Here is a 25,942-nt window from a genome sequence, read left to right as displayed (position 1 = left end):
TGGTGAGTGGTTTTGGCGCAGGATAATCCTGGATAACAAAGATAACCACCACCTGGCTTCATTTTTCCACTGCTAACCATCTCCTTAAAGGGGTGCGAGGAGCTCACACCCATCTGTTCAACTGCCTCTGCTGCTTTCCCCTCTTTATCCTTGTTCATCAAGCAAATTTCCCTTCAGGCTCCTTCCTACCCCAGTCCTGATACTGCGTCATTCTTAAATGTCTCTGCTTTCTCTTTTCCTGCTCCCTACCAGCTAATCTTGGATCTTAGATCCACCTTCTTCTCCCCTGACCCAGATTGCCGCTAAATTGACCATCCAATTTCACTTCCTAGTAATATTACATTGTAAATGGTTCCCTCTCCTCAAGTACTGTACCCCTCCCTTTCAAAACTGCCGTCAAAATTGTCCTTAATCCCTGTCCTTTCAAATTACCACCCCATTTCCAATCTCGTGTTCCTCTCCAATGTCCTTGAATATATCGTCCACCAAATCCATGCCCATCTTTCCCACAACTCCATGTTGCATCTCTCCAATCAGGTTTCCATCTGTCACACTACTAAAATGGCCATAATCAAAGTTACAATTGATATATTCTGTGCCTGTGATGCATTTTCCCTCCTAATCCTCCTTGTAGCTCTTCACAAATGACCACACCACCCTCTTCCAACATCTCCCTACAGCTGTCCAACTCAATGGGATTGCCCTCACTTGGTTCCACTCTTACCTATCCAATTATAGCCAGAGCAGCTCAAGTAATGGCTTCTATTCCCAACCCTACACAGCTTCTTGCAGCGTCCCTCAAGGATCTATCCTTGGCCCCCTCCACTTTCTTATCTGCACTTTGCATCTTAGGCGACATCATCCAAAGATATGGAGACAGCTGCCACATGCATGCAACAACATCCATGCAATGCCTCTCCACTAACTCTTTACTGTTTGATGGCTTGCCCGACATCCAGTCTTGGATGAGTTGCAATTCCCTCCAGTTAAACATCGAGACGGAAGCCATCATTTTCAGCCCCTGGCCGAAACTCCGTACTCATCACTGAACCTATCTCCCTCCCTGGACCCCATCAGGTCAAACTAGGTTCAGAAACTCGGCATCCTCTTCAACCCCCAAGCTGAGCTACCGATGCCATAGCCTCTGCCAAGACCACCTACTTCCATCTCCATAACATCACTTACCGTAGCCCATATGTTGCTGAAACTCTCATCCATGCAATGAAAGGTAGCATGACGAGGTGACTCAACTACTCCAATGCTCTCTTGCCTGGCCTCCCACTCTCCATACTCTATAAACATCAACTCATCCAAAACTATGCTGACTGTATCCTATTCCACACCAAGTCCCAGTCAACCATCACTTGTGTAAATAGAACACTTCCAATTTAAAATTCTAAGCCTTGGGTTGAAATCCTTTCATGGCCTCACTCCTCCTTATTTATGTTAACTTGTCCATTTCTACAAACATCCCTGAATCATTCCCTCGGATTCTGGCCTCCTGCATCACCCACCTCTTCACCTAAGCAGCTCCACTTGCCTCTAACCCTTGAAGACCCTTCTTAAAAACCCACCTCTTTGAACAAGCTTTTGGTCACCGCTCCTAATATCGCCTTCTTTGGTTCAGAGTCCACTTCTGTTTGACTACATCTTTATAAAACGCCTTGATATGTTTTCCTACTTTAAAAGTGCAAAAAGTGTTGTGTAGTACCTTATTATTTAAAAAAAAAAGGGACATGCATTTATTTAGTGCCTTTCAGGATCATCGGACATCCCAAAGCGCTTTACAGTCAATGAGGTACTTTTTGAAGTGTAATCACTGTTGTAATGTAGGAAATGCGACGGCCAATTTGCACACAGCAAGTTCCCACAAAGAGCAACGTGATAATAACCAATCTGTTTTTAGTGATGTTGATTGAGGGATAAGTATTGGCTAGGACACCAGGGATAGCTCTCCTGCTCTTTGAAATAGTGCCATGGGATCTTTTACGTCCACCTGAGAGAGCAGGCAGGGCTTAGGTTTAACGTCTCATCCAAAGGACGGCACCTCTGACACTGCAGCACTCCCTCAACACTTGTCAGCCAAGATATTTGCGCTCAAGTTTCTGGAAATGGGACTTCAACCCACACCCTTCTGAACGCGGAGGCGAGGATGTTACCCATCTGAGCCACTCAACAGCATCAATGAAGCACAGACGCCGTTGCAATGTAGGAAACGAGGCAGCAAATTTGAGCACAGCAAGCTCCCACAGACAGCAGCATGACAACCACCGGTAAATCAGTTTTATTTGAAGTGATTTCAACTTGATGAAAAGCTTTTTTTTTTAAAAGTCCTTGCAATGAGAACAAGATTCCCTAAAAAAATAAAATCATTCGTTTTACCTGTAACTGTAACTGGAAAACTTCTTGCTTTCTTTCAGCATCGCTCTGTATAACGACAACACCTGAGCGCTGCTGGGCACCGCCATCTTTCTGCTCTGGTCTTCGCCGTGCAGGACCCCGGCTGCTACCGCCGCCGCCGCGCGCGCCTGCCTGATTTGGAATGTTGTGCGGGCAACGGCCGTTCTATGACCGTTGGCGGATTTTAAAAAATAGAACCCTGGCCCTGCCTCCCACATTCTAAAGCCTGAACCCCGCGGACTCGCTCGCCGCCCACCTCACCAGGCACCATTTTATTATTTGCTTTAAGAGACTGGCAGCGCCAGCGTCGCACTCTTTTTTTTTTGACAGTCGGGTTCAAGGAAGGGACGCCGTCAGAATTTTGTTTTGAAAAAGAGGTGAGTGAAAGGGGGTGAGAAGCTGATGCTGTCAATGTTAAGAGCACGCAGGGACATGCTATATGCCCCTTGTGGGTTGAAGGGAACCATTCTCAAAGGGAGCTCTGTTCAAGTTCTGTGTTTTAAGTTGACCTGCGGAGCAAAAGAGACAATCATTGCAGAGGAACCATGCCTGCTGGTCTGGTATCATTTGTCAGGGTTGCAATGCATGCAAAATCCTCATTGCACGTTGGGTAGCACTAATTATTAAAATAAGATTTCACTCTCAGCTTCATCATTTTTTTAAGAGATTGTGTGGGGACCCTATCTTTCATTTCTGACTCGAAAGCAAATTGCACAAAATAAAACAAAAGCAAAATTGATGGACATTTGAAATAAAAGCAGAACTAGAGAGGGAAACGAGGGTAAATGTTTTCACAGAGAGTTGTTAAAAGATCTGGAACGCACAAGTGGCGGTGGAAGCAGATTCCATAGGAACCAATTGATGTGGTGTATTTGGACTTTCAGAAGGCTTTCGCCAAGGTCCCACACAAGAGATTAATGTGCAATGTTAAAGCACATGGGATTGGGGGTCGTGTGCTGACGTGGATTGAGAACTGGTTGTCAGACAGGAAGCAAAGAGTAGGAGTAAATGGGTACTTTTCAGAATGGCAGGCAGTGACTAGTGGGGTACTGCAAGGTTCTGTGCTGGGGCCCCAGCTGTTTACAGTGCACATTAATGATTTAGACAAGTTGATTAAATGTAGTATCTTCAAATTTGCGGATGACACTAAGTTGGGTGGCAGTGTGAGCTGCGAGGAGGATGCGATGAGGCTGCAGAGTGACTTGGATAGGTTAGGTGAGTGGGCAAATGCATGGCAGATGAAGTATAATGTGGATAAATGTGAGGTTATCTACTTTGGTGGTAAAAACAGAGCGACAGACTATTATCTGAATGGAGACAGATTAGGAAAAGGGAAGGTGCAACGAGACCTGGGTGTCATGGTACATCGGTCATTGAAGGTTGGCATGCAGGTACAGTAGGCGGTAAAGAAAGCAAATGGCATGTTGGCCTTCATAGCGAGGGGATTTGAGTACAGGGGCAGGGAGGTGTTGCTACAGTTGTACAGGGCCTTGGTGAGGCCACACTTGGAATATTGTGTACAGTTTTGGTCTCCTAACTTGAGGAAGGATATTCTTGCTATTGAGGGAGTGCAGCGAAGGTTCACCAGACTGATTCCCGGGATGGTGGGACTGACCTATCAAGAAAGACTGGATCAACTGGGCTTGTATTCACCTGGAGTTCAGAAAAATGAGAGGGGATCTCATAGAAACGTTTAAAATTCTGATGGGTTTAGACAGGTTAGATGCAGGAAGAATGTTCCCAATGTTGGGGAAATCCAGAACCAGGGGTCACAGTCGAAGGATAAGGGGTAAGCCATTTAGGACCGAGATGAGGAGAAACTTCTTCACCCAGGGAGTGGTGAACCTGTGGAATTCTCTACCACAGAAAGTTGTTGAGGCCAATTCACTAAATATATTCAAAAAGGAGTTAGATGAAGTCCTTACTACTAGGGGGATCAAGGGGTATGGCGAGAAAGCAGGAATGAGGTACTGAAGTTGCATGTTCAGCCATGAACTCATTGAATGGCGGTGCAGGCTCGAAGGGCCGAATGGCCTACTCCACCTATTTTTTATGTTTCGATGTTCAAAAAGGCAGTTGGACATGTGCTTGGATTTGCAGGGTTTGGGGGCAAAAGCTGAGGTGTGGGACTAAATGGATAGCTCTTTCAAAGAGACCGGCACTGTAAAGTCCTGTCCCTGCAGTACAGACTCACGAGGCACATGCTGAAGTCAAGGCACCTTTATTACACAGCTCTTGAATGCCACACTTGCCTGAGATCTGTCCTTACATACCTGTCTGGGACAGGTATTCAGTGTCTCCTGCAAGTGCATCCCTGGTGGTAAGGTAAGCTTGTGGTTACAGGTCATCTCTAGTTACAGTCATGTACAGCATGGGAAGATACAGTTATGTACAGTAGTGTGAGATACATGACATCACCTTCCCCCAAGGTCTTATTGTCTTTACAGGTTCAGTCTCAGGTGGTCTACGCTCTCGCGTGGAGCGTCTTAGTTGTGGTTCAGTTGTTTGCCTTGATGCCTGTTTTTCTTTCGGTGTGATTGCTGGTATCTCGCCTGGGCTTTCTGTTTCATTCAGTATGATTGTTGGTGTCTCGCCTGGGCTGTCTGTCGGGATTGCCCTATCCTCAGGTTGTTCCCTCTGTCTGTCCACCAGGTGTGGTGTGAGTTCCACATTGTAGTCTGCTTCTGGTTCAGCAGTGTTGTTGGTAAATCTACTTTTGACTTTGTCTACATGCCTCCGGCAGGTTTGGCCATTGTCCATTTGTACCACCAGTAGCCTGTTACTGTCCCTGCAAGTCATTTGGGACCTCTGCCATAATTTAGCACAAACACTTTGTTCCCTATCTCATTCCACCTCCCCCTCGAATTTCAGTCATGGTACTCAGTTAGCTTACGGTGCTTTGCCTCAACAATTTCATGCATGTCTGGAAGGATTAATGAGAGCCTTGTCTTTAAGGTCCGCTTCATTAATAGTTGCGCAGGGGTAACTCCAGTCAATGACTGCAGACGAGATCTGTATGCCAGCAGCAGTCGCGACAGGTGGCCCTGCAGCGTGGGATCTTGGATTTTGAGCATGACTTGTTTAATGATCTGCACTACTCGCTTCGCCTGGCCGTTGGAGGCCGGCTTGAACTGTGCCGTCTTAACGTGATTTATGCCGTGGTCACTCATAAAATCTTGAAATTCTGTGCTGGTGAAGCACGGACCATTTTCACTGACCAATATGTCAGGAATGCCATGCTTTGCGAACATGGTTCCAAGGCTCTCCACAATAGTGGAGGTGGTGCTCGAGTTTGAAATGGTGCATTCGATCCACTTTGAAAATGTATCTACAACTACGAGGAACATTTTGCCCATGAATTGGCCCGCATAGTCTACGTGCACCCGCGACCACGGTTTGGTGGGCCAGGGCCAGGGGCTCAGGGGTGCCTCCTTGGGGGCATTACTGAGTTGGGCACAAATGGTGCACCGTCAGACACAGAGCTCCAAGTCCGCGTCAATGCCAGGCCACCAGACGTGGGATCTGGCTATGGCCTTCATGAGAACGATCCCCGGGTGCTCGCGGTGGAACTCCCGGACAAATGCCTCTCTGCCTCGCAGAGGCATAACTGCTCGGCTGCCCCAAATCAGGCAGTTTGCTTGTAGTGACAGCTCATGCATGCGCCTATGGAAAGGTTTGATCTCTTCGGAGCAGGCATCGCGAGCCTCTGCCCAGTCACCAGTTAAGACACATCTTTTTACTGGGGATAACGTGGGGTCGCTGGGCGTCCAGGCTCTGATTTGGCGAGCCGTCATGGGCGAACCTGTGGACTCAAAGGCATTGATTGCCATGACTATCTCACAGTCCTGTTTGTCAGACCCTTCCGTGGTCGCCAGGGGTAGCCTGCTAAGCGCGTCGGCACAGTTGTCTATGCCTAGTCTGTGCCTTATGGTGTAATCGTAAGAGGCCAGCATGAGTGCCCACCGTTGAATGCACGCCGAGGCGTTGGCGTTTATTGCCTTGCTCCCGGATAGTAGGGACGTGAGGGGCTTGTCGTCAGTTTCTAACGCGAACTTGGCCCCGAAAAGATATTGGTGCATCTTTTTGACACCATACACGCACGCGAGCGCCTCCTCCTCCACCATTCCGTACCCGCGCTCCGCCCGCGAAAGTGACCTGGAGGCATAAGCTATGGGTTGTAATTTACCCGCACTATTAACATGTTGTAAAACGCACCCGACCCCGTACGCTGACGCAAAACATGTAAGAACTAGCTTTTTACCTGGATCAAAGAAAGCCAAAACACTGTTGGAACACAGAAGGTTGCGTGCCTTATTGAAGGCGTGTTGCTGGGCGTCCCCCCAAAACCAATCGCACCCCTTCCTGAGTAGCACGTGTAGAGGCTCCAGCAGCATGCTTAAGTTCTGCATAAAGTTCCCAAAGTAATTGAGTAGCCCGAGAAAGGCGCGCAGTTCTGAGACATTCCGGGGCCTGGGTGCCAGGCGAATTGCTTTGGTTTTGGACTCTGTTGGGCGGATTCCATCAGCGGCAATCCTTCTGCCCAAAAATTCAACCTCGGGCACGAGAAACAGGCACTTGGATTTCTTAACTCTTCGGCCTACCCGATCCAACCACTTTAGTACTTCCTCCAAATTGCGTAGATGGGAGTCGGTGTCCCTGCCCGTGATAAGTATGTCGTCTTGAAATACAACCATCCCCGGGATGGACTTGAGCAGACTCTCTATGTTGCGCTGGAATATAGCAGCTGCCGACCTGATGCCGAATGGGCACCGATTGTACGTGAAAAAAAACCTTGATGTGTGTTGATGGTGGTGAGTAGCTTAGACTCGTCGGTCAGTTCTTGCGTCATTTACGCAGATGTGAGATCTAGTTTTGAGAAAAGTTTTCCTCCAGCCAATGTGGCAAATAAATCCTCCGCTCTGGGCAGCGGGTATTGGTCCTGTCGGGAGACTCTGTTTTATGGTAGGTTTGTAGTCCCCACAGATTCGTACGGATCCATCAGGCTTCATGACTGGGACGATGGGACTTGCCCAGTCGCTAAATTCCACAGGTGAGATAATGCCTTCCCGCAGAAGCCTGTCCAGTTCATGTTCAATCTTTTTCCTCATCACATAGGGCACAGCTCTAGCCTTGTGATGGACTGGTCTAGCATCCTATGTGATGTAGATTTTGACTTTAGCCCCTTTGAAGGTGCCCACACCTGGCTGAAAGAGATGTTCAAATCGACTTAGAACTGTTGAGCAGGAGGTCCGTTCCTCTGACAACATGGCATGAACATCATCCCATTTCCAGTTTAGTTTTGCCAGCCAGCTTCTTCCCAGCAGTGCTGGGAGATCTCCGTGGACAATGCACAGGGGAAGTCGGTTCACTGTCCCTTTGTGTGTGACTGAGAGCATGACGCTGCAAAGGACTGGGACGATTTCTTTGGTATAGGTCCTCAGTTTGGTGTCAACCCTTGTGAATTTTGGTCTGTCTCTTTTGTGCAGCCACAGTTGTTCAAATTGTTGAGCGCTCATGAGAGATTGACTCGCTCCTGTATCCAGCTCCATGTTGACGGGTATCCCGTTGAGTAGGACTCTCATCATTATTGGAGGCGTCTTGTTGTAAGATCAGTGGCCATTGATCGTGTTGACCCACTGTACCTCGGTGTCCTGGGTACTGTCCCCACCGTCTTCTGGTCCGCTTTCCGACCCTTCCAATTCGTATACCAGCCGAGCTGCCGTTTTTCTGCACATACGGACCAGATGCCCTGTATAGTCACAGTTTCTGCAAATAGCATGCTGAAATCGACACCCCCTTGATGAGTGCCTTCCCCCACATCTTCAGCACAGACCGCTTCCATTGTTTCCAAAGGATGAGCTACGTCTGGCTGATCTCTCTTGAGCTTCTCTCAGTTTGTAGTTGATTGCTCGCATTGTGGGTTGATGAGGTGTGAACGGCTGTTCATGTGGCCCTTGATGGCTTCTGGCACCACTGCCTGCTGTTGAGGGCCTGCTCTCCTGCCTTTGTGTGTGGGGGTAGCAGCTTGTTTCACGCTGTGAACCTCTTGTTCCGATGTTTCGTTAGTTGTCGTACCCGCAGTGTAGATCAACCTCGTTTCTTCTTCTCCTGCCAAGAATGCCTGTGCAACCTGTGCTGCTGCCTGTAGGGTCAAGTTCTTGGTCTCTATGAGCTTTCGGAATATGCCTGCGTGGCCTATTCCTTCACTAAAAAAGTCTCTCATTACTTCTCTCCTTAGTTCATCGGAGAACTCACATAAGCTAGCCAACCTCCGAAGTTCCGCCACGAAGTTGGGTATGCTCTGGCCCACACAGCATCTGTAGTTGTAGAACCTGTGTCTGGTTATGTGTAGGCTGCTCGCTGGCTTTAGGTGGTCTTTTACCAGTGTGCTCAACTCTTCAAACGACTTGCTTGCTGGTTTCTCGGGTGCCAGCAGGTCCTTCATGAAGGCATATGTTTTCGAGCCACAGCTGGTCAAGAGATGAGCTCTTCTCTTGTCTGCCTTATCGTCGCCTAACCAGTCTTTGGTTACGAAGCTTTGCTGGAGCCTTTCTATAAAGTCCTCCCAATTATCTCCAGCATTGTATTTTTCATCTGAGCCATTGGTCGCCATTCTGTGGATTCTGTAATCCCGTAACTCGTCGCCACTGTAAAGTCCTGTCCCTGCAGTACAGACTCACACGAGGCACATGCTGAAGTCAAGGTCACTCAGGACCTGCACCTTTATTACACAGCTCTCGAATGCCACACTTGCCTGAGACCTGTCCTTGTATACCTGTCTGGGACAGGTATCCAGTGTCTCCTGCAAGTGCACCCCTGGTGGTAAGGTAAGCTTGTGGTTACAGGTCATCTCTAGTTACAGTCATGTATAGCATGGTAAGATACAGTTCTGTACAGTAGTGTGAGATACATGACAGGCACAACGGGCCGAATGGTCGTCTCCTGTGCTGTAAGATTCAACTCAACATTCAGCGCGGGTCAATCTTGCCTGACATCCTGAGTATTTCCACCATTTCCCATTTTTATTTCTCACAAAATAAAGGCAGTTTTTACTTCAGTTGTCACTGTTAGATGTATGGGATGGAATGGGGTTGGGGAAGGAATATCACCCTATTGAAATGGATTATTATATTGCCAATTTATTTGATTATTTGCACCTTAATAGAAAATCGAGATGTCTCACTGAGATAAAGTTAAAATCCACAAGGTTTCGTGGCAATTCTGGAAATTCAGTGATGCTTCAGAGTTGACTGTGTTTGTTTTGTCTCCTGAACAGTCAGATGCATCCTGAAGAGAATTTGTTCAAAATATTGCTCCTTAAGTTAAGGAAAAAGAGTTTATGGAGTTTTCCTTGAAGTTCTCTTATAGGCTTCATTAATGTCAGCTGTGGCTCAGTTGGTAGCACACTTGCCTCTGAATCAGAAGGTTATGGGTTCAAGTCCCACTCTAGGAACTGAAGCGCAAAACATCTAGGCTGATATCCAGTATAATGATGAGGGAGTGCTGCACAGTCAGAGGTGCCGTCTCTTCTCTCAAGTGGATGTAAAAGATCCCGTGACACTATTTTGAAGAAGAGCAGGGGAGTTATCCCTGATGTCCTGGCCAAATGGCCAATATTTATCCCTCAATCAACAGAACATTAAAAAAAACAGATCATCTGATCTTTATCAGATTGCTGTTTGTGGGAGCTTACTTCTGTGCAAATTGGCTGTCGCGTTTCCTACATTACAACAGTGACTACACTTCAAAAGAACTTCATTGGCTTAAAGCGATTTTGAGACATCCGGTGGTCATGAAAGGCGCTATATAAATCCAAGCTCATAGTGTATCTTGAATAGTTTCCTTGAATACTGTGTTGCGGAACCAGCCAGGTAGCAGTCTATCTTAGATCTGCTACTGTGTAATGAGAAAGGATTAATAAATGATTTCCTAGTAAAGGATCCTCGAGGAAAGAGTGACCATAGCATGGTTGAATTTTAAATTCAGTTGAAGGGTGAGAAAGTTGGATCTCAAACCAGTGTCCTAAGCTTAAATAAAGGAGACTACAAAGGTATGGTGCAAGGGGGAGGGATTCAAATTCCTGGGACATTGGAACCGGTTCTGGGGGAGGTGGGACCAGTACAAACCGGACAGTCTGCATCTGGGCAGGACCGGAACTGATGTCCTAGGCGGAGTGTTTTCTAGTGCTGTTGGGGAGGGTTTAAACTAAAATGGCAGGGAGATGGGAATCAATACAGGGAGGCAGAGGGAAGTAAAAAGGGGGCAGAAGCAAAATGTAGGAAGGAGAAAAACAAGAGTGGAGGGCAGAGAAATCAAGGACAAAAATCAAAAAGGGCCACATTACAACAAAGTTCTAAAAGGACAAAGAGTGTTTAAAAAAAACAAGCCTGAAGGCTTTGAGTCTCAATGCGAGGAGCATTCGTAATAAGGTGGATGAATTAACTGCGTAGATAGTTGTTAACGGAGATGATGTAATTGGGATTACGGAGACATGGCTCCAGGGTAACCAAGGCTGGGAACTCAACATCCAGGAAGGATAGACAGGAAGGAAAAGGAGGTAGCGTTACTGGTTCAAGAGGAGATTAATGCAATAGTAAGGAAGGACATTAGTGTGGTTGATGTGGAATCTATATGGGTAGAGCTGCAAAACACCAAAGGGCAGAAAACGTTAGTGGGAGTTGTGTACAGACCCCCAAACAGTAGTAGGGAGATTGGGGACGGCATCAAACAGGAAATTAGGGATGCGTGCAATAAGGGTACAGCAGTTATCATGGGTGACTTCAATTTACATATTGATTGGGCTAACCAAACTGGTAGCAATACTGTGGAGGAGGAGTTCCTGGAGTGTATAAGGGATAGTTTTTTTTAGACCAATATGTCGAGGAACCAACTAGAGAGCAGGTCATCCTAGACTGGGTCTTGTGTAACGAGGGAGGATTAATTAGCAACCTGGTCGTGTGAGGCCCCTTGGGGAAGAGTGACCATAATAGGGTAGAATTTTTCATTTAAGATGGAGAGTGACAGAGTTAATTCAGAGACCAGGGTCTTGAACTTAAAGAAAGGAAACTTCGACGGTATGAGACGTGAATTGGCTGGGATAGACTGGCGAATGATACTTAAAGGGTTGATGCCGGATAGGCAGTGGCAGACATTTAAAGATCACATCGATGAACTACAACAATTGTAAATCCCTGTGTGGCTTAAAAATAAAAAAGGGAAGGTGGCTCAACCGTGGCTAACAAGGGAAATTAGGGAAAGTGTTAAATCCAAGGAAGAGACATATAAATTGGCCAGAAAAAGCAGCAAACCTGAGGACTGGGAGAAATTTAGAATTCAGCAGAGGAGGACGAAGAGTTTAATTAGGAGCGGGGAAATAGAGTATGAGAGTAAGCTTGCAGGGAACATAAAAACTGACTGCAAAAGCTTCTACAGATGTATGAAGAGTAAAAGATTAGTGAAGACTAATGTAGGTCCTTTGCAGTCAGAATCAGATGAATTCATAATGGGGAACAAGAAAATGGCAGACCAATTAAACAAATACTTTGGTTCTGTCTTCACCAAAGAAGACACGAATAACCTCCCGAAAATACTAGGGGACCGAGGGTCTAGCGAGAAGGGGGAACTGAGGGAAATCTTTATTAGTCAAGAAATAGTGTTGGGGAAATTGAAGGGATTGAAGGCCGATAAATCCCCAGGGCCTGATAGTCTGCATCCCAGAGTACTTAAGGAAGTGGTCCTAGAAATAGTAGATGCATTGGTGGTCATTTTCCAACATTCCATAGACTCTGGATCAGTTCCTATGGATTGGAGGGTAACTAATGTAACCCCACTTTTTAAAAAAGGAGGGAGAGAGTATTGTGTTCCTAACACAGATGAGGCTGCACACAGGGAGGTTAAAGTAACAGTGACCTCAGTATTTAATAAGACACTCCAGAGTGAGGAACAGACCTTAGGGACCGGCTTACATACAGTGCTCCCAAGGGATGCTGGGATCCCTTGGGACTTCAGGGGATGCACTCCCTGGTGGCAGAACATGGGAGTGCAAGCTTTACAGATACACAACATCACTTCCCCCGCCGCCCCCCCCCCCAAGTCAAAGTGAAAACTGTATACAAGGTGAGGCGGTCGGGAGCCTTTCTTTCCCTGGTGGACCGCCTCGGTACAAATGTCTGTTCTGGTGTGTTAGCTGTGCCCTCGCTGGGCTGGCGTGTTGTTGGCCCTGCAGGGCTGCTAGGTGAGCCTGGCCTTGCTGGGTTGGTGGGCGTGATGGGTTCGATTTCCTGGTCTAGCGTGGTGTCGTCGATCCTTTGGGTGTTTGTTGTGGGCTCGAAAAAGGTGGGTTGTTCAGGGCAGTCTGTGAACCGCAGCCTCGTTTGGTCCAGGTACTTTCTGCAAATGTGTCCATTGTCGAGTTTGACTACAAACACCCTATTCCCTTCTTTAGCTATCACCATGCCCGCGATCCACTTGGGACCATGTCCATAGTTTAGCACAGATCAATTTCCTGTGACACAGTAGTGCGACCATCGTTTACATTTTGTTGCTGCTACCTGCTCTCTACCTGATCATGCAGGCTGGGGTGAACCAGCGAGAGTCTGGTTTTAAGTGTCCTTTTCATGAGTAGCTCAGCCGGGGGCACCCCTGTGAGCAAGTGGGGTCTTGTGCAGTAGTTGAGCAGTACTCGGAACAGGCGGGTTTGGAGTGAGCCTTCTGTGACTCGTTTAAGGCTCTGTTTGATGGTTTGTACTGCCCGCTCTGCCTGCCCATTGGAGGCTGGTTTAAACGGGGCCGAGGTGACATGTTTGATCCCATTGCGGGTCGTGAATTCTTTAAATTCAGCACTGGTGAAACATGGCTCGTTGTCACTGACTAGTATGTCAGGCAGGCCATGGGTGGCAGGCCATGGGTGGCAAATGTGGCCCTCAGGCTTTCAATGGTGGTGGTGGCGGTGCTTTCCGACAATATTTCACATTCAATCCATTTTGAAAAAGCATCCACCACCACCAGGAACATTTTACCGAGAAACGGGCCGCATAGTCAACATGGATCCTCGACCATGGTCTGGAGGGCCAGGACCACAAACTTAGTGATGCCTATCTGGGCGCGTTTGTCACCATGCTGCATTGCTGTACACAAGACTCTAAGTCAGAGTTGATACCGGGCCACCACATGTAGGGTCTGGCTATTGCTTTCATCATTACTATACCCGGGTGTGTGCTGTGGAGAACCGAGATGAACGTTTCCCTGCCCTTTTTTGGTAGCACTACGCGGTTACCCCACAACAGGCAGTCTGCCTGAATGGACAGCTCGTCCTTTCGCCGCTGGAACGGCTTAATTGGCTCTTGCATTTCAACGGGCATGCTGGCCCAGCTCCCATGCAGGACACAGTTTTTTTTACTAGGGTCAGCAGAGGATCTTGGCTGGCCCAAGTCCTAATCTGGCGGGCCGTGACAAGTGATTTATCATTTTCAAATGCTTCCATAACCATCAACAAGTCTGAGGGCTGCGCCACCATCAACAAGTTTGCAGGCTGTGCCATTTCCACCCCCGTAGTGGGCAATGGTAGCCGACTGAGGGTAGCCGACTGAGAGCATCCGTACAGTTCTCGGTGCCTGGCCTGTGGCGGATGGTATAGTTATACGCTGATAGCACGAGTGCCCACCTTTGTATGCGGGCTGAGGCATTAGTGTTTATCCCCTTGTTTTCAGTGAACGGGGATGTGAGGGGCTTGTGATCGGTTTCCAGCTCAAATTTGAGGCCAAACAAGTACTGATGCATTTTCTTTACCCCGAACACATACGCTAAAGCCTCTTTCTCAATCATGCTGTAGGCCCTCTCGGCCTTCGACAAGCTCCTGGAAGGATAGGCGACAGGTTGCAACTTCCCCGCAACGTTAGCTTGTTGTAATCCACACCCGACTCCGTACGACGACGCGTCACATGCTAGCACAAGTCTTTTACACGGATTATACAATACAAGTAGATTGTTGGAGCATAAAATGTTTCTGGCTTTCTCAAAAGCAATGACTTGGTTTTTTTCCCCATAACCAGTTCTCACCTTTGCGCAATAACACATGTAGGGACTCTAAAAGGGTGCTTAACCCCGGTAGGTAGTTCCCAAAATAGTTGAGTCCCAGGAATGACTGCAGCTCCGTGACGTTCTGTGGCCTGGGCGCGTTCCTGATAGCCTCTGTCTTGGCATTTGTGGGCCGAATGCCATCAGCTGCGATCTCCCCAAAAACTCCACTTCTGTTGCTATGAACACGCATTTCGACCTCTTCAGCCGCAGCCCTACGCGAGCGATCCATTCGCTAGAGGACCTTCTCCAGGTTTTGTCGGTGCTCGGTGGTGTCCCGACCTGTGACCAATATGTCGTCCTGAAAGACCACCGTGTGTGGTACTGACTTGAGTAGGCGCTCCATGTTTTTCTGGAAGATTGCTGCAGCCGACCGAATTCCAAACGGCATCTGTTGTAGATGAACAGTCCCTTGTGCGTGTTGATGCAGGTGAGGCCCTTCGAAGACTCCTCCAGCTCCTGCGTCATGTCGGACGAAGTCAGGTCGAGTTTGGTGAACGTCTTGCCTCCTGCCAGCGTCGCAAATAGGTCGCCTGCCTTAGGTAGTGGGTATTGGTCCTGTTGCGAGAAACGATTAATAGTTACTTTATAATCGCTGCAAATCCTGACCGTGCCATCACTTGAGTACTGAAACAATCGGGCTGGCCCACTCGCTGAATTCCACTGGGGAGATGATGCCCTCGCATTGCAGCCTGTCCAGCTCGATTTCCACTCTCTCCCTCATCATGTGTGGTACCGCTCGCGCCTTGTCATGAATGGGTCGTGCCTCTGGGACCAAGTCGATCCACACCTTCGTCCCGGAAAATTTTCCAATGCCTGGCTCAAAAAGAGAAGGAAATTTGTTAAGAACCTGGGTACATGAGGCCTCATCGACATGCGATAGTGCTCGGATGTCATCCCAGTTCCAGCGGATTTTGCCCAGCCAGCTCCTTCCAAGCAGTGTGGGGCCATTGTCCGGGACAATCCAGAGTGGCAGTTTGTGCACCGTGCCCTCGTAGGTGACTTTGACCATGGCGCTGTCCAGGACAGTGATAAGCTCTTTGGTGTACGTTCTCAGTTTCGTGTGGATGGGGCTCAAGGCTGATCTTGAATGCCTTGTTGCACCACAGTCCCTCAAACATCTTTTTACTCATGATGGATTTGCTAGTGCCAGTGTCCAGTTCCATGGCTACGGGTAAGCCATTCAATTTTACGTTTCGCATTATAGGTGGACATTTCATCTCAAATGTGTGCACCCCGTGTACTTCAGCATCTGCCTCCTCTCTGAGGCTCGAAATTGCTTTGATCCACCATGGACTGATCTTCCTCTGCCACATGGTGGTTAGCAGGTTTTGCAGAGCTTGCAGTTCATTTGCAAGCTCATTGGAGGTGCCCATTGTTCCACAGCTCTTGCAAACATACCCTTTGAAGTGGCATGAATAGGCAGAGTGGAAGCCTTCACAACGCCAACAAGGTGTGAATTGCCTTGCAGTCATCCTTTGTTGGGGACTCAGTCATCTGGGTCACCTGAGGCCTGCTGGCAGTTGCAGACTCGTGATTTCTGCCCTGTACATTTCTGCTCGCAAACACAGTTCCAGTTAATTTATGAACATTGCTAGCATTTGTGTGCTGAGAGATTTGTTTGGTGTTATCACTGGTGGGCATAAATGCCTGTGCTATCGCAATGGCCTTACTGAGGGTCGGTGTCTCTATAGTTAAAAGTTTTCGTAGGATGGTCTCGTGGCCAATGCTCAGTAAAAAAAAAAAAGTCTCTGAGCATTTGCTCCAGGTAGCCATCAAACTCACATTGTCCTGCAAGTCGCCTTAGCTCGGCGATGTAGCTTGCCACTTCCTGACCTTCAGATCGCTGGCACGTGTAGAACCGATACCTCGCCATCAGCATGCGCTCCCTCGGGTTAAGATGCTCCCGAACCAGTGTACACAGCTCCTCATACAACTTATCTGTGGGTTTCACCAGAGCCAGAAGATACTTCATGAGGTTGTAGGTCGGTGCCCCGCAGACCGTGAGGAGGACCGCTCTCCTTTTTGCAGCGCTTCCTTCTCCGTCCAGCTCGTTGGCTACAAAGTACTGGTCTAGCCGTTCGACATAGGCTTCCCAGTCCTCACCCTCCGAGAACTTCTCCAGGATGCCACAGTTTGCTGCATCTTTGCGTTGGATTCATATTGTCGTCGCCATTTATTGTGTTCCTAACACAGATGAGGCTGCACACAGGGAGGTTAAAGTAACAGTGACCTCAGTCTTTAATAAGACACTCCAGAGTGAGGAACAGGCCTTTTGGTGCCGGCTTATATACAGTGCTCCCAAGGGATGCTGGGATCCCTTGGGACTTCAGGGGATGCACTCCCTGGTGGCGGAACATGGGAGCGCATGTTTTACAGATACACAACAGAGAGAAAACAGGGAATTATAGACTGGTTAGCCTGACATTGGTGGTGGGGAAAATGCTGGAATCAATTATTAAAGATGTAATAGCAGCGCATTTGGAAAGCAGTGACAGGATCGATCCAATTCAGCATAGATTTATGAAAGGGAAATCATGTTTGACAAATCTAGAGTTTTTTGAGGATATAACTAGTAGAGTGGATAAGGGAGAACCAGTAGATGTGGTGTATTTGGACTTTCAAAAGGCTTTTGACAAGGTCCCACACAAGAGATTAACGTGCAAAATTATGGCACATGGTATTAGGGGTAATGTATTGACGTGGATAGAGAAATGGTTGGCAGACAAAGCAAAGAGTGGGAATAAACGGTTCCTTTTCAAAATGGCAGGCAGTGACTAGTGGGGTGCCACAGGGTTCAGTGCTGGAACCCCAGCTATTTACAATATACATTAATGATTTAGACGAAGGAATTGAATGTAATATCTCTAAGTTTGCAGATGACACTAAGCTGGGTGGCAGTGCGAGCTGCGAGGAGGATGCTAAAAGGCTGCAGGGGGACTTGGACAGGTTAGGTGAATGGGCAAATGCATTGGAGATGCAGTATAATGTGGATAAATGTGAGGTTATCCACTTTGGTGGCAAAAACAGGAAGGCAGATTATTATCTTAAAGGTGACATATTAGTAAAAGGGGAGGTGCAACGAGACCTGGTGTCATGGTACATCAGTCATTATAGGTAGGCATGCAGGTACAGCAGGCAGTAAAGAAAGCAAATGGCATGCTGGCCTTCATAGCGAGGGGATTTGAGTATAAGAGCAGGGAGGTCTTGCTGCCATTGTACAGGGCCTTGGTGAGACCACACCTTGAGTATTGTGGGCAGTTTTCGTCTCCTAATCTGAGGAAGGATGTGCTTGCTGTTGAGGGAGTGCTGCAAAGGTTCACCAGACTGATTTTCGAGATGGCAGGACAGACATATGAGCAAAGACTGGATCGGCTAGGCTTATACTCACTGAAATTTAGAAGAATGAGAGGGGATCTCATAGAAACGTATAAAATTCTGACGGGACTGGACAGGTTAGATGCAGGAAGAATGTTCCTGATGTTGTGGAAGTCCAGAACCAGGGGACACAATCTAAGGATAATGGGTAAGTCATATAGGAACGAGATGAGGAGAAACTTTTTCACCCAGAGAGTTGTGAACCTGTGGAATTCTCTGCCACAGAAAGTTGTTGAGTCCAGTTCGTTGGACATATTCAAAAGGGAGTTAGATGTGGCCCTTACGACTAAAGTGATCAGAGGGTATGGAGAAAAGGCTGGGGTGGGGTACTGAGGTTGAATGTTTAGCCAGGATCATTTTGAATGGCGGTGCAGGCTCAAAGGGCTGAATGGCCTGCTGCTGCACCTATTTTCTATGTTTCTATGTATGAAGGCAGGGTAGGCTAAAGTTGACTGGGAAAATAGATTAAAGTGTAATACGGTTGATGAGCAGTTGCGGGCATTTAAGGAGAAATTTCATAACTCAACAAAAATATATTCCAATGAGAAGGAAAGACTGTAAGAGAAGGGATAACCATCCATGGCTAACTAAGGAAATAAAGGATGGTATCAAATTGAAAACAATGGCATACAAAGTGGCCAAGACTAGTGGGAAGTCAGAGGATTGGGAAACTTTTAAAAGCCAGCAAAGAACGACCAAAAAAATAATAGAGAGGGAAGATCGATTATGAAAGTAAACTAGCAAGAAATATGAAAACAGATAGTAAGAATTTCTACAGGTATATAAATAGGAAGAAAGTAGCTAAAGTAAATGTTGGTCCCTTAGAGGATGAGACTGAGGAATTAATAATGGGGAACAGGGAAATGGCAGAGACTTTGAACACATATTTTGTATTGGTCTTCACAGTGCAAGATACTAAAAACATCCAAATAATGGATATTCAAGGGGCTATAGGGAGGGAGGAACTTAAAATAATCACTATCACTAAAGAAGTAGTACTCGGTAAAATAATGGGACTAAAGGTGGAAAAGTCCCCTGGACCTGATGGCTTGCATCCTAGGATCTTAAAAGAAGTGGCTGCATAGTTAGTGGATGCATTGGTTGTAATCTACCAATATTCTCTGGATTCTGGGGAGGTCCCAGCAGGTTGGAAAACTGCAAATGTAACGCCCTATTTAAAAAAAGTAGGCAGACAGAAAGCAGGAAACTATTGACCAATTAGCCTAACATCTGTCGGAAAAATGTTGGAGTCCATTATTAAGGAAGCAGTAGCAGGACATTCGAAAAAGCACAATTTAGTCAAGCATGGTTTTATGAAAGGGAAATCATGTTTCACAAATTTGCTGGAGTTCTTTGAGGATGTAACGAGCAGGGTGGATAGGGGGGGAACCAGTGGATGTGGTTTATTTGGATTTCCAGAAGGCATTCGATAAGGTGCCATATAAAAGATTATTGCACAAGATGAAAGTTCATGGGTTTGGGGGTAATATATTAGCATCGATAGAGGATTGGCTAACGAACAGAAAATAGAGAGTTGGGATAAATGGGCAATTTTCCAGTTGGCAAACAGTAACTAGTGAGGTGCCACAGGGATCGGTGTTGGGTCCTCAACTATTTACAATCTATATTAATGATTTTGGATGTAATGTAGCCAAGTTTATTGATGATACAAAGCTGGGTTGGAAAGCAAGTTGTGAGGAGGACACAAAAAATCTGCAAAGGGATATAGACAGGCTAAGTGAGTGGGCAAAAAATTGGCAGATGGAGTATAATGTGGGGAAGTATGGGGTTATCCACTTTGGCAGAAAAAATAAAAAAACAAATTATTTAAATGGAGAAAAATTACAAAATGCTGCAGTACAGAGGGACCTGGGGGTCCTTGTACATGAAACACAAAAAGTCAGTATGCAGGTATAGCAAGTAATCTGGAATGCAAATGGAATGTTGGCCTTTATTGCAAGGGGGATGGAGTATAAAAGCAGAGAAGTCCTGCAACTGTACAGGCACCTAGAGTGCTGCGTACAGTTTTGATCTCCTTATTTAAGGAGGGATATAGTTGCGTTCGAGGCAGTTCAGAGAAGGTTCACTCGGTTGGTTCCTGAGATGTAGGAGTTGACTTATGAAGAAAGGTTGAGCAGATTGGGCCTGTACTCATTGGAGTTCAGAAGAATGAGAGGTGATCTTATTGAAACGTATAAGATAATGAGGGGGCCCGACAAGGTCGTTGCAGACAGAATGTTTCTACTCATGGGGGAATCTAGAACTTGGGAGCATAGTTTCAGAATAAGGGGTCGTCCATTTAAAACTGAGATGAGGAGGAATTTCTTCTCTCAGAGGGTTGTAAATCTGTGGCATAATCTGCTCCAGATAGCTGTGGAGGTTGGGTGACTGAATATATTTAAGGCAGAGATAGATCTTTGAGCGATGAGGGAATAAAGGGTTATGGGGAGCGGGCAGGGAAGTGGAGCTGAGCCCATGATCAGATCAGCCATGATATTACTGAATTGAAGAGCAGGCTCGAGGTGTCAAATGGCCTACTCCTGCTCCTATTTCTTATGTTCTTATGAAAGTCTTTCTTTCACCTTTCAAATATAGCTGTTTGATCTATAAATTAGCACGTATTAAATATATGTTGCCTTTGTGATCTCACATGGTTTTGGTCACATCCACTCTATGTGATAATGACATGACATCTTTTATGGAGTAGGAATTGTGGTAGCATTGATCATAAATCACTACTACCAAGTGAGTTGAAAGAAAAATTGTTCTTACAACTCAAATTAGCAATATACTTCGAACCTCTATACACTTGTTCACCTTGCCACAAATCACTCAATTTATGTCCGATACACCCTGTTGATCTTTTCACAGGAGACCTTCCTTCATGCCTTCTGCTCTTTCTCTTCATTGTATGCTTATTCATTAGATCTAGGCATAAGCAATGAAGGTTATTCTCTTTACACCTTTCTGGTTCAGATCTAGCCTTCTCAATGTGTACTGCCATCATCAAAGATACACACCCAGGTCTCTGTTCCTGCATCTGCTTTAAAATTGTACCATTTTGTTTATATTACCTCTCCTCGTTCTTCCTACCAAAATGTACTACTTTACACTTCTCTTGCTTTGATCTGGGGCGTGGCTATGTATTTTAAACTAATGCAAAAGATTTGCACTGGATGTAATTTGCACTTGAAATTCATAGATCTTTTGCACTGGTTTTGCTGATTTTGGGGGAATCGTGCTGAAACAAAAAGCTCAACCTAGCAAATTTCTGCCCAAAGTTAAAAGATATTTAAAAAAATATCTTTAAAATCTTTGTCCTTATTTGAAATCACTCAAAGGCATTGCTACACCCTCCTCTGCAATATCCTCCAACCCCATGTTCAAACTGTACCCTCTGGTCAAATGGCTGGTTTACTGTGCAAGTCCTTTCACCCTCTCCCCGCACCATGGTTGGTGATAGATGTCCAGTTGTCACACTCCTCAACTTGTCAGTCATTTCCCCTAACTTCTGTCCCTCTTCCTATTCTGATCCCTGAACACTATTGTAAAAGACTACGGGATATGCTATAAAAGTGTCTGATCATTAAAGAATGAGTGAATGAGGAAGAATGTTAGATTGCCGAATAAACTTAGTTATTAACTTTATTCTTGAATTAAGTTCAACCTCCTGCAACAAACATAAGCCTCAATTTCCTTCTGTCCTAGTGATTTTTGGAGTTGATAGTTTTCTGCATATATTGTATCTCTCGCTATTTATCTAGGATCTTGTTGCTCTTGGGATTTTCTCTGGTTGAAAAATTAAGAGCATAGCCCAGAATGAGGTCTGATATGTGGCATAGTGGTGGCAAGCTCAAGATGACTTGGTGTGTAGGTCTTATTCCCTTTGTGACTCTTGCTGGGAATATGGAAATTCTTATTTTCATGTAGAGATTAAAACTCATTTGCCGATTGGGGGAGATCACGCCCATTGTAGGTAATTTGTAGCCAGCCTTTTTACTGCCCTGTCCAAGGGAATACTAGCGTTTACATTTGCTAGTAAACATTTCAAATACAGGTTACCCTGAGGATATAGAAAATGCTGTTCTTGCAAGATTGTGAGAAAATAGTAGTTAATTGAAAGACCTTCAATTATGTTGTTACATTTTCTCTCTGTTTATTATCTGTGAAGTTTTTTTTTTCTCCAAAGCAATACTTGTAGAGGTAGCAAGGCAGAGGGAATTAGGAAGATAATTTCACAGTGTATTGCAAACATATTGATTGCTTTCAGAACAAATTCTACCAGGTGACTGGTGCAAATTAGGGTTCAAAATATTCCTATACTAGCAGAGACCCGCAAAACATTTGCAGTCAAATTAGTATCTTTATTATAACAGTACTTGTTTATACTGTTATCATCTTCTTAGTCAATAGAATCATCGCTGATGTCTTCCCTCCCTCTCACCCTCCTCTCCCTCTCACCCTTCCCTCTCTCTATCTCCCACTCTCACTCTCCCTTCCCCCTCCCTCTCTCCTTCCCATCCTCTCCCTCCATCTCACCTTCTTCCCCCTCTTTCTTTCTCTCTCTCTCTCTCGCTCTCTCGCTCTCTCTCTCTCTCTCTCTCTCTCTCTCTCTCCCTCTGGCTCTTTCACCCTCACTCTCACTCGTCCTCCCACTTTCTCTTCGCTCCTCTCTCGCTCCCATCCCCCCTCGCTCCCATCCCCCCCCCCTCTCGCTCCCATCCCCCCCCCCCCTCTCGCTCCCATCCCCCCCCCTCGCTCCAATCCCCCCCCCTCTCGCTCCAATCCCCCCCCACCCCCCCTCTCTCGCTCCCACCCCCCCTCTCTCGCTCCCACCCCCCCTCTCTCGCTCCCACCCCCCTCTCTCGCTCCCACCCCCCCCTCTCGCTCCCACCCCCCTCTCTCGCTCCCACCCCCCCTCTCTCGCTCCCACCCCCCCCTCTCTCGCTCCCACCCCCCCCTCTCTCGCTCCCACCCCCCCTCTCTCGCTCCCACCCCCCCTCTCTCGCTCCCACCCCCCCTCTCTCGCTCCCACCCCCCCTCTCTCGCTCCCACCCCCCCTCTCTCGCTCCCACCCCCCCTCTCTCGCTCCCACCCCCCCCTCTCGCTCCCACCCCCCCCCTCTCGCTCCCACCCCCCCCTCTCTCGCTCCCACCCCCCCTCTCTCGCTCCCACCCCCCCTCTCTCGCTCCCACCCCCCCTCTCTCGCTCCCACCCCCCCTCTCGCTCCCACCCCCCCTCTCTCGCTCCCACCCCCCCTCTCTCGCTCCCACCCCCCCTCTCTCGCTCCCACCCCCCCTCTCTCGCTCCCACCCCCCCTCTCTCGCTCCCACCCCCCCTCTCTCGCTCCCACCCCCCCTCTCTCGCTCCCACCCCCCCTCTCTCGCTCCCACCCCCCCTCTCTCGCTCCCACCCCCCCTCTCTCGCTCCCACCCCCCCTCTCTCGCTCCCACCCCCCCTCTCTCGCTCCCACCCCCCTCTCTCGCTCCCACCCCCCCCTCTCTCGCTCCCACCCCCCCTCTCTCGCTCCCACCCCCCCTCTCTCGCTCCCACCCCCCCTCTCTCGCTCCCACCCCCCCTCTCTCGCTCCCACCCCCCCTCTCTCGCTCCCACCCCCCCTCTCTCGCTCCCACCCCCCCTCTCTCGCTCCCACCCCCCCTCTCTCGCTCCCACCCCCCCTCTCTCGCTCCCACCCCCCCTCTCTCGCTCCCACCCCCCCTCTCTCGCTCCCACCCCCCCTCTCTCGCTCCCACCCCCCCTCTCTCGCTCCCACCCCCCCTCTCTCGCTCCCACCCCCCCTCTCTCGCTCCCACCCCCCCTCTCTCGCTCCCACCCCCCCCTCTCTCGCTCCCACCCCCCCCTCTCTCGCTCCCACCCCCCCCTCTCTCGCTCCCACCCCCCCCTCTCTCGCTCCCACCCCCCCTCTCTCGCTCCCGCCCCCCCTCTCTCGCTCCCGCCCCCCCTCTCGCTCCCGCCCCCCCTCTCTCGCTCCCGCCCCCCCCCTCTCGCTCCCGCCCCCCCCTCCCTCGCTCCCGCCCCCCCTCTTGCTCCCGCCCCCCCCTCTCGCTCCCACCCCCCCCTCTCTCGCTCCCATCCCCCCCCTCTCTCGCTCCCCATCCCCCCCTCTCTCGCTCCCCATCCCCCCCTCTCTCGCTCCCCATCCCCCCCTCTCTCTCACTCCCCATCCCCCCCCTCTCTCACTCCCCATCCCCCCCCCTCTCTCACTCCCCATCCCCCCCCCCTCTCTCACTCCCCATCCCCCCCCCTCTCTCACTCCCCATCCCCCCCCCTCTCTCACTCCCCATCCCCCCCACTCTCTCACTCCCCATTCCGTCCCCCTCTCTCGCTCTCTCTCTCTCTCTCTCCCATCTCCGCCCCCTCATCCTTGCCCTGACCGCTCCTCCTTCCCCCTCCTCGCTCCCCGTCCCTCCCCCTCTCTCTTCCGTTGTGCGAGGTCCCTTGGGAAAGAGTGACCATAATATGGTGGAATTCTGCATTAGGATGGAGAATGAAACAGTTAATTCAGAGACCATGGTCCAGAACCTAAAGAAGGGTAACTTTGAAGGTATGAGGCGTGAATTGGCTCTGATAGATTGGCGAATGATACTTAAGGGGTTGACGGTGGATGTGCAATGGCAGACATTTAGAGACCGCATGGATGAACTACAACAATTGTACATCCCTGTCTGGCGTAAAAATAAAAAAGGGAAGGTGGCTCAACTGTGGCTGTCAAGGGAAATTGGGGATAGTATTAATGCCAAGGAAGTGGCATACAAATTGGCCAGAAATAGCAGCGAACCCGGGGACTGGGAGAAATTTAGAGCTCAGCAGAGGAGGACAAAGGGTTTGATTAGGGCAGGGAAAATAGAGTACGAGAGGAAGCTTGCAGGGAACATTAAGACGGATTGCAAAAGCTTCCATAGATATGTAAAGAGAAAAAGGTTAGTAAAGACAAACATAGGTCCCCTGCAGTCAGAATCAGGGGAAGTCATAACGGGGAACAAAGAAATGGCAGACCAATTGAACAAGTACTTTGGTTCGGTATTCACTAAGGAGAACACAAACAACCTTCCGGATATAAAAGGGGTCAGAGGGTCGAGTAAGAAGGAGGAACTGAGGGAAATCCTTATTAGTCGGGAAATTGTGTTGACGAAATTGATGGGATTGAAGGCCGATAAATCCCCAGGGCCTGATGGTCTGCATCCCAGAGTACTTAAGGAGGTGGCCTTGGAAATAGCGGATGCATTGACAGTCATTTTCCAACATTCCATAGACTCTGGATCAATTCCTATGGAGTGGAAGGTAGCCAATGTAGCCCCACTTTTTTTTTAAAAAAAGGAGGGAAAGAGAAAACAGGGAATTATAGACCGGTCAGCCTGACATCGGTAGTGGGTAAAATGATGGAATCAATTATTAAGGATGTCATAGCAGCGCATTTGGAAAGAGGTGACATGATAGGTCCAAGTCAGCATGGGTTTGTGAAAGGGAAATCATGCTTGACAAACCTTCTGGAATTTTTTGAGGATGTTTCCAGTAGAGTGGACAAGGGAGAACCAGTTGATGTGGTGTATTTGGACTTTCAGAAGGCTTTCGACAAGGTCCCACACGAGATTAATGTGCAAAGTTAAATGGGATTGGGGGTAGTGTGCTGACGTGGATTGAGAACTGGTTGTCAGACAGGAAGCAAAGAGTAGGAGTAAATGGGTACTTTTCAGAATGGCAGGCAGTGACTAGTGGGGTACCGCAAGGTTCTGTGCTGGGGCCCCAGCTGTTTACATTGTACATTAATGACTTAGACGAGGGGATTAAATGTAGTATCTCCAAATTTGCTGATGACACTAAGTTGGGTGGCAGTGTGAGCTGCGAGGAGGATGCTATGAGGCTGCAGAGTGACTTGGATAGGTTAGGTGAGTGGGCAAATGCATGGCAGATGAAGTATAATGTGGATAAATGTGAGCTTATCCATTTTGGTGGTAAATGCAGAGAGACAGACTATTATCTGAATGGTGACAGATTAGGAAAAGGGGAGGTGCAACGAGACCTGGGTGTCATGGTACATCAGTCATTGAAGGTTGGCATGCAGGTACAG

The 25,942-nt window shown here is 48.1% G+C and overlaps 2 protein-coding genes across 7 annotated transcripts in view; one reads left to right on the top strand and one right to left on the bottom strand.

The window, feature by feature from the left end:
- Positions 1-2,544, bottom strand: part of lyrm4 (LYR motif containing 4) — a 250,750-nt gene extending 248,206 nt beyond the window's left edge. The window contains exon 1 of the mRNA XM_070880369.1: positions 2,383-2,544. Coding sequence (XP_070736470.1) covers positions 2,383-2,468 — 86 coding nt within the window. The 5' untranslated portion in view covers positions 2,469-2,544. The remainder of the gene's footprint in view (positions 1-2,382) is intronic.
- fars2 (phenylalanyl-tRNA synthetase 2, mitochondrial) overlaps positions 2,506-25,942 on the top strand; it is a 628,185-nt gene continuing 604,748 nt past the window's right edge. For 5 of the 6 annotated variants that reach the window (XM_070880365.1, XM_070880368.1, XM_070880367.1 and 2 more), the window contains exon 1: positions 2,507-2,777. The gene's annotated coding sequence lies outside the window, so the exon portion shown is untranslated. Of the gene's footprint in view, positions 2,778-25,942 lie in introns of all 6 variants that reach the window. The other variant, XM_070880361.1, reaches the window with a different exon arrangement.

This window comes from Pristiophorus japonicus, chromosome 5, assembly GCF_044704955.1.
Source record: "Pristiophorus japonicus isolate sPriJap1 chromosome 5, sPriJap1.hap1, whole genome shotgun sequence".
Classification (NCBI taxonomy): domain Eukaryota; kingdom Metazoa; phylum Chordata; class Chondrichthyes; family Pristiophoridae; genus Pristiophorus; species Pristiophorus japonicus.
This window is presented reverse-complemented; position numbering and strand designations above follow the sequence as displayed.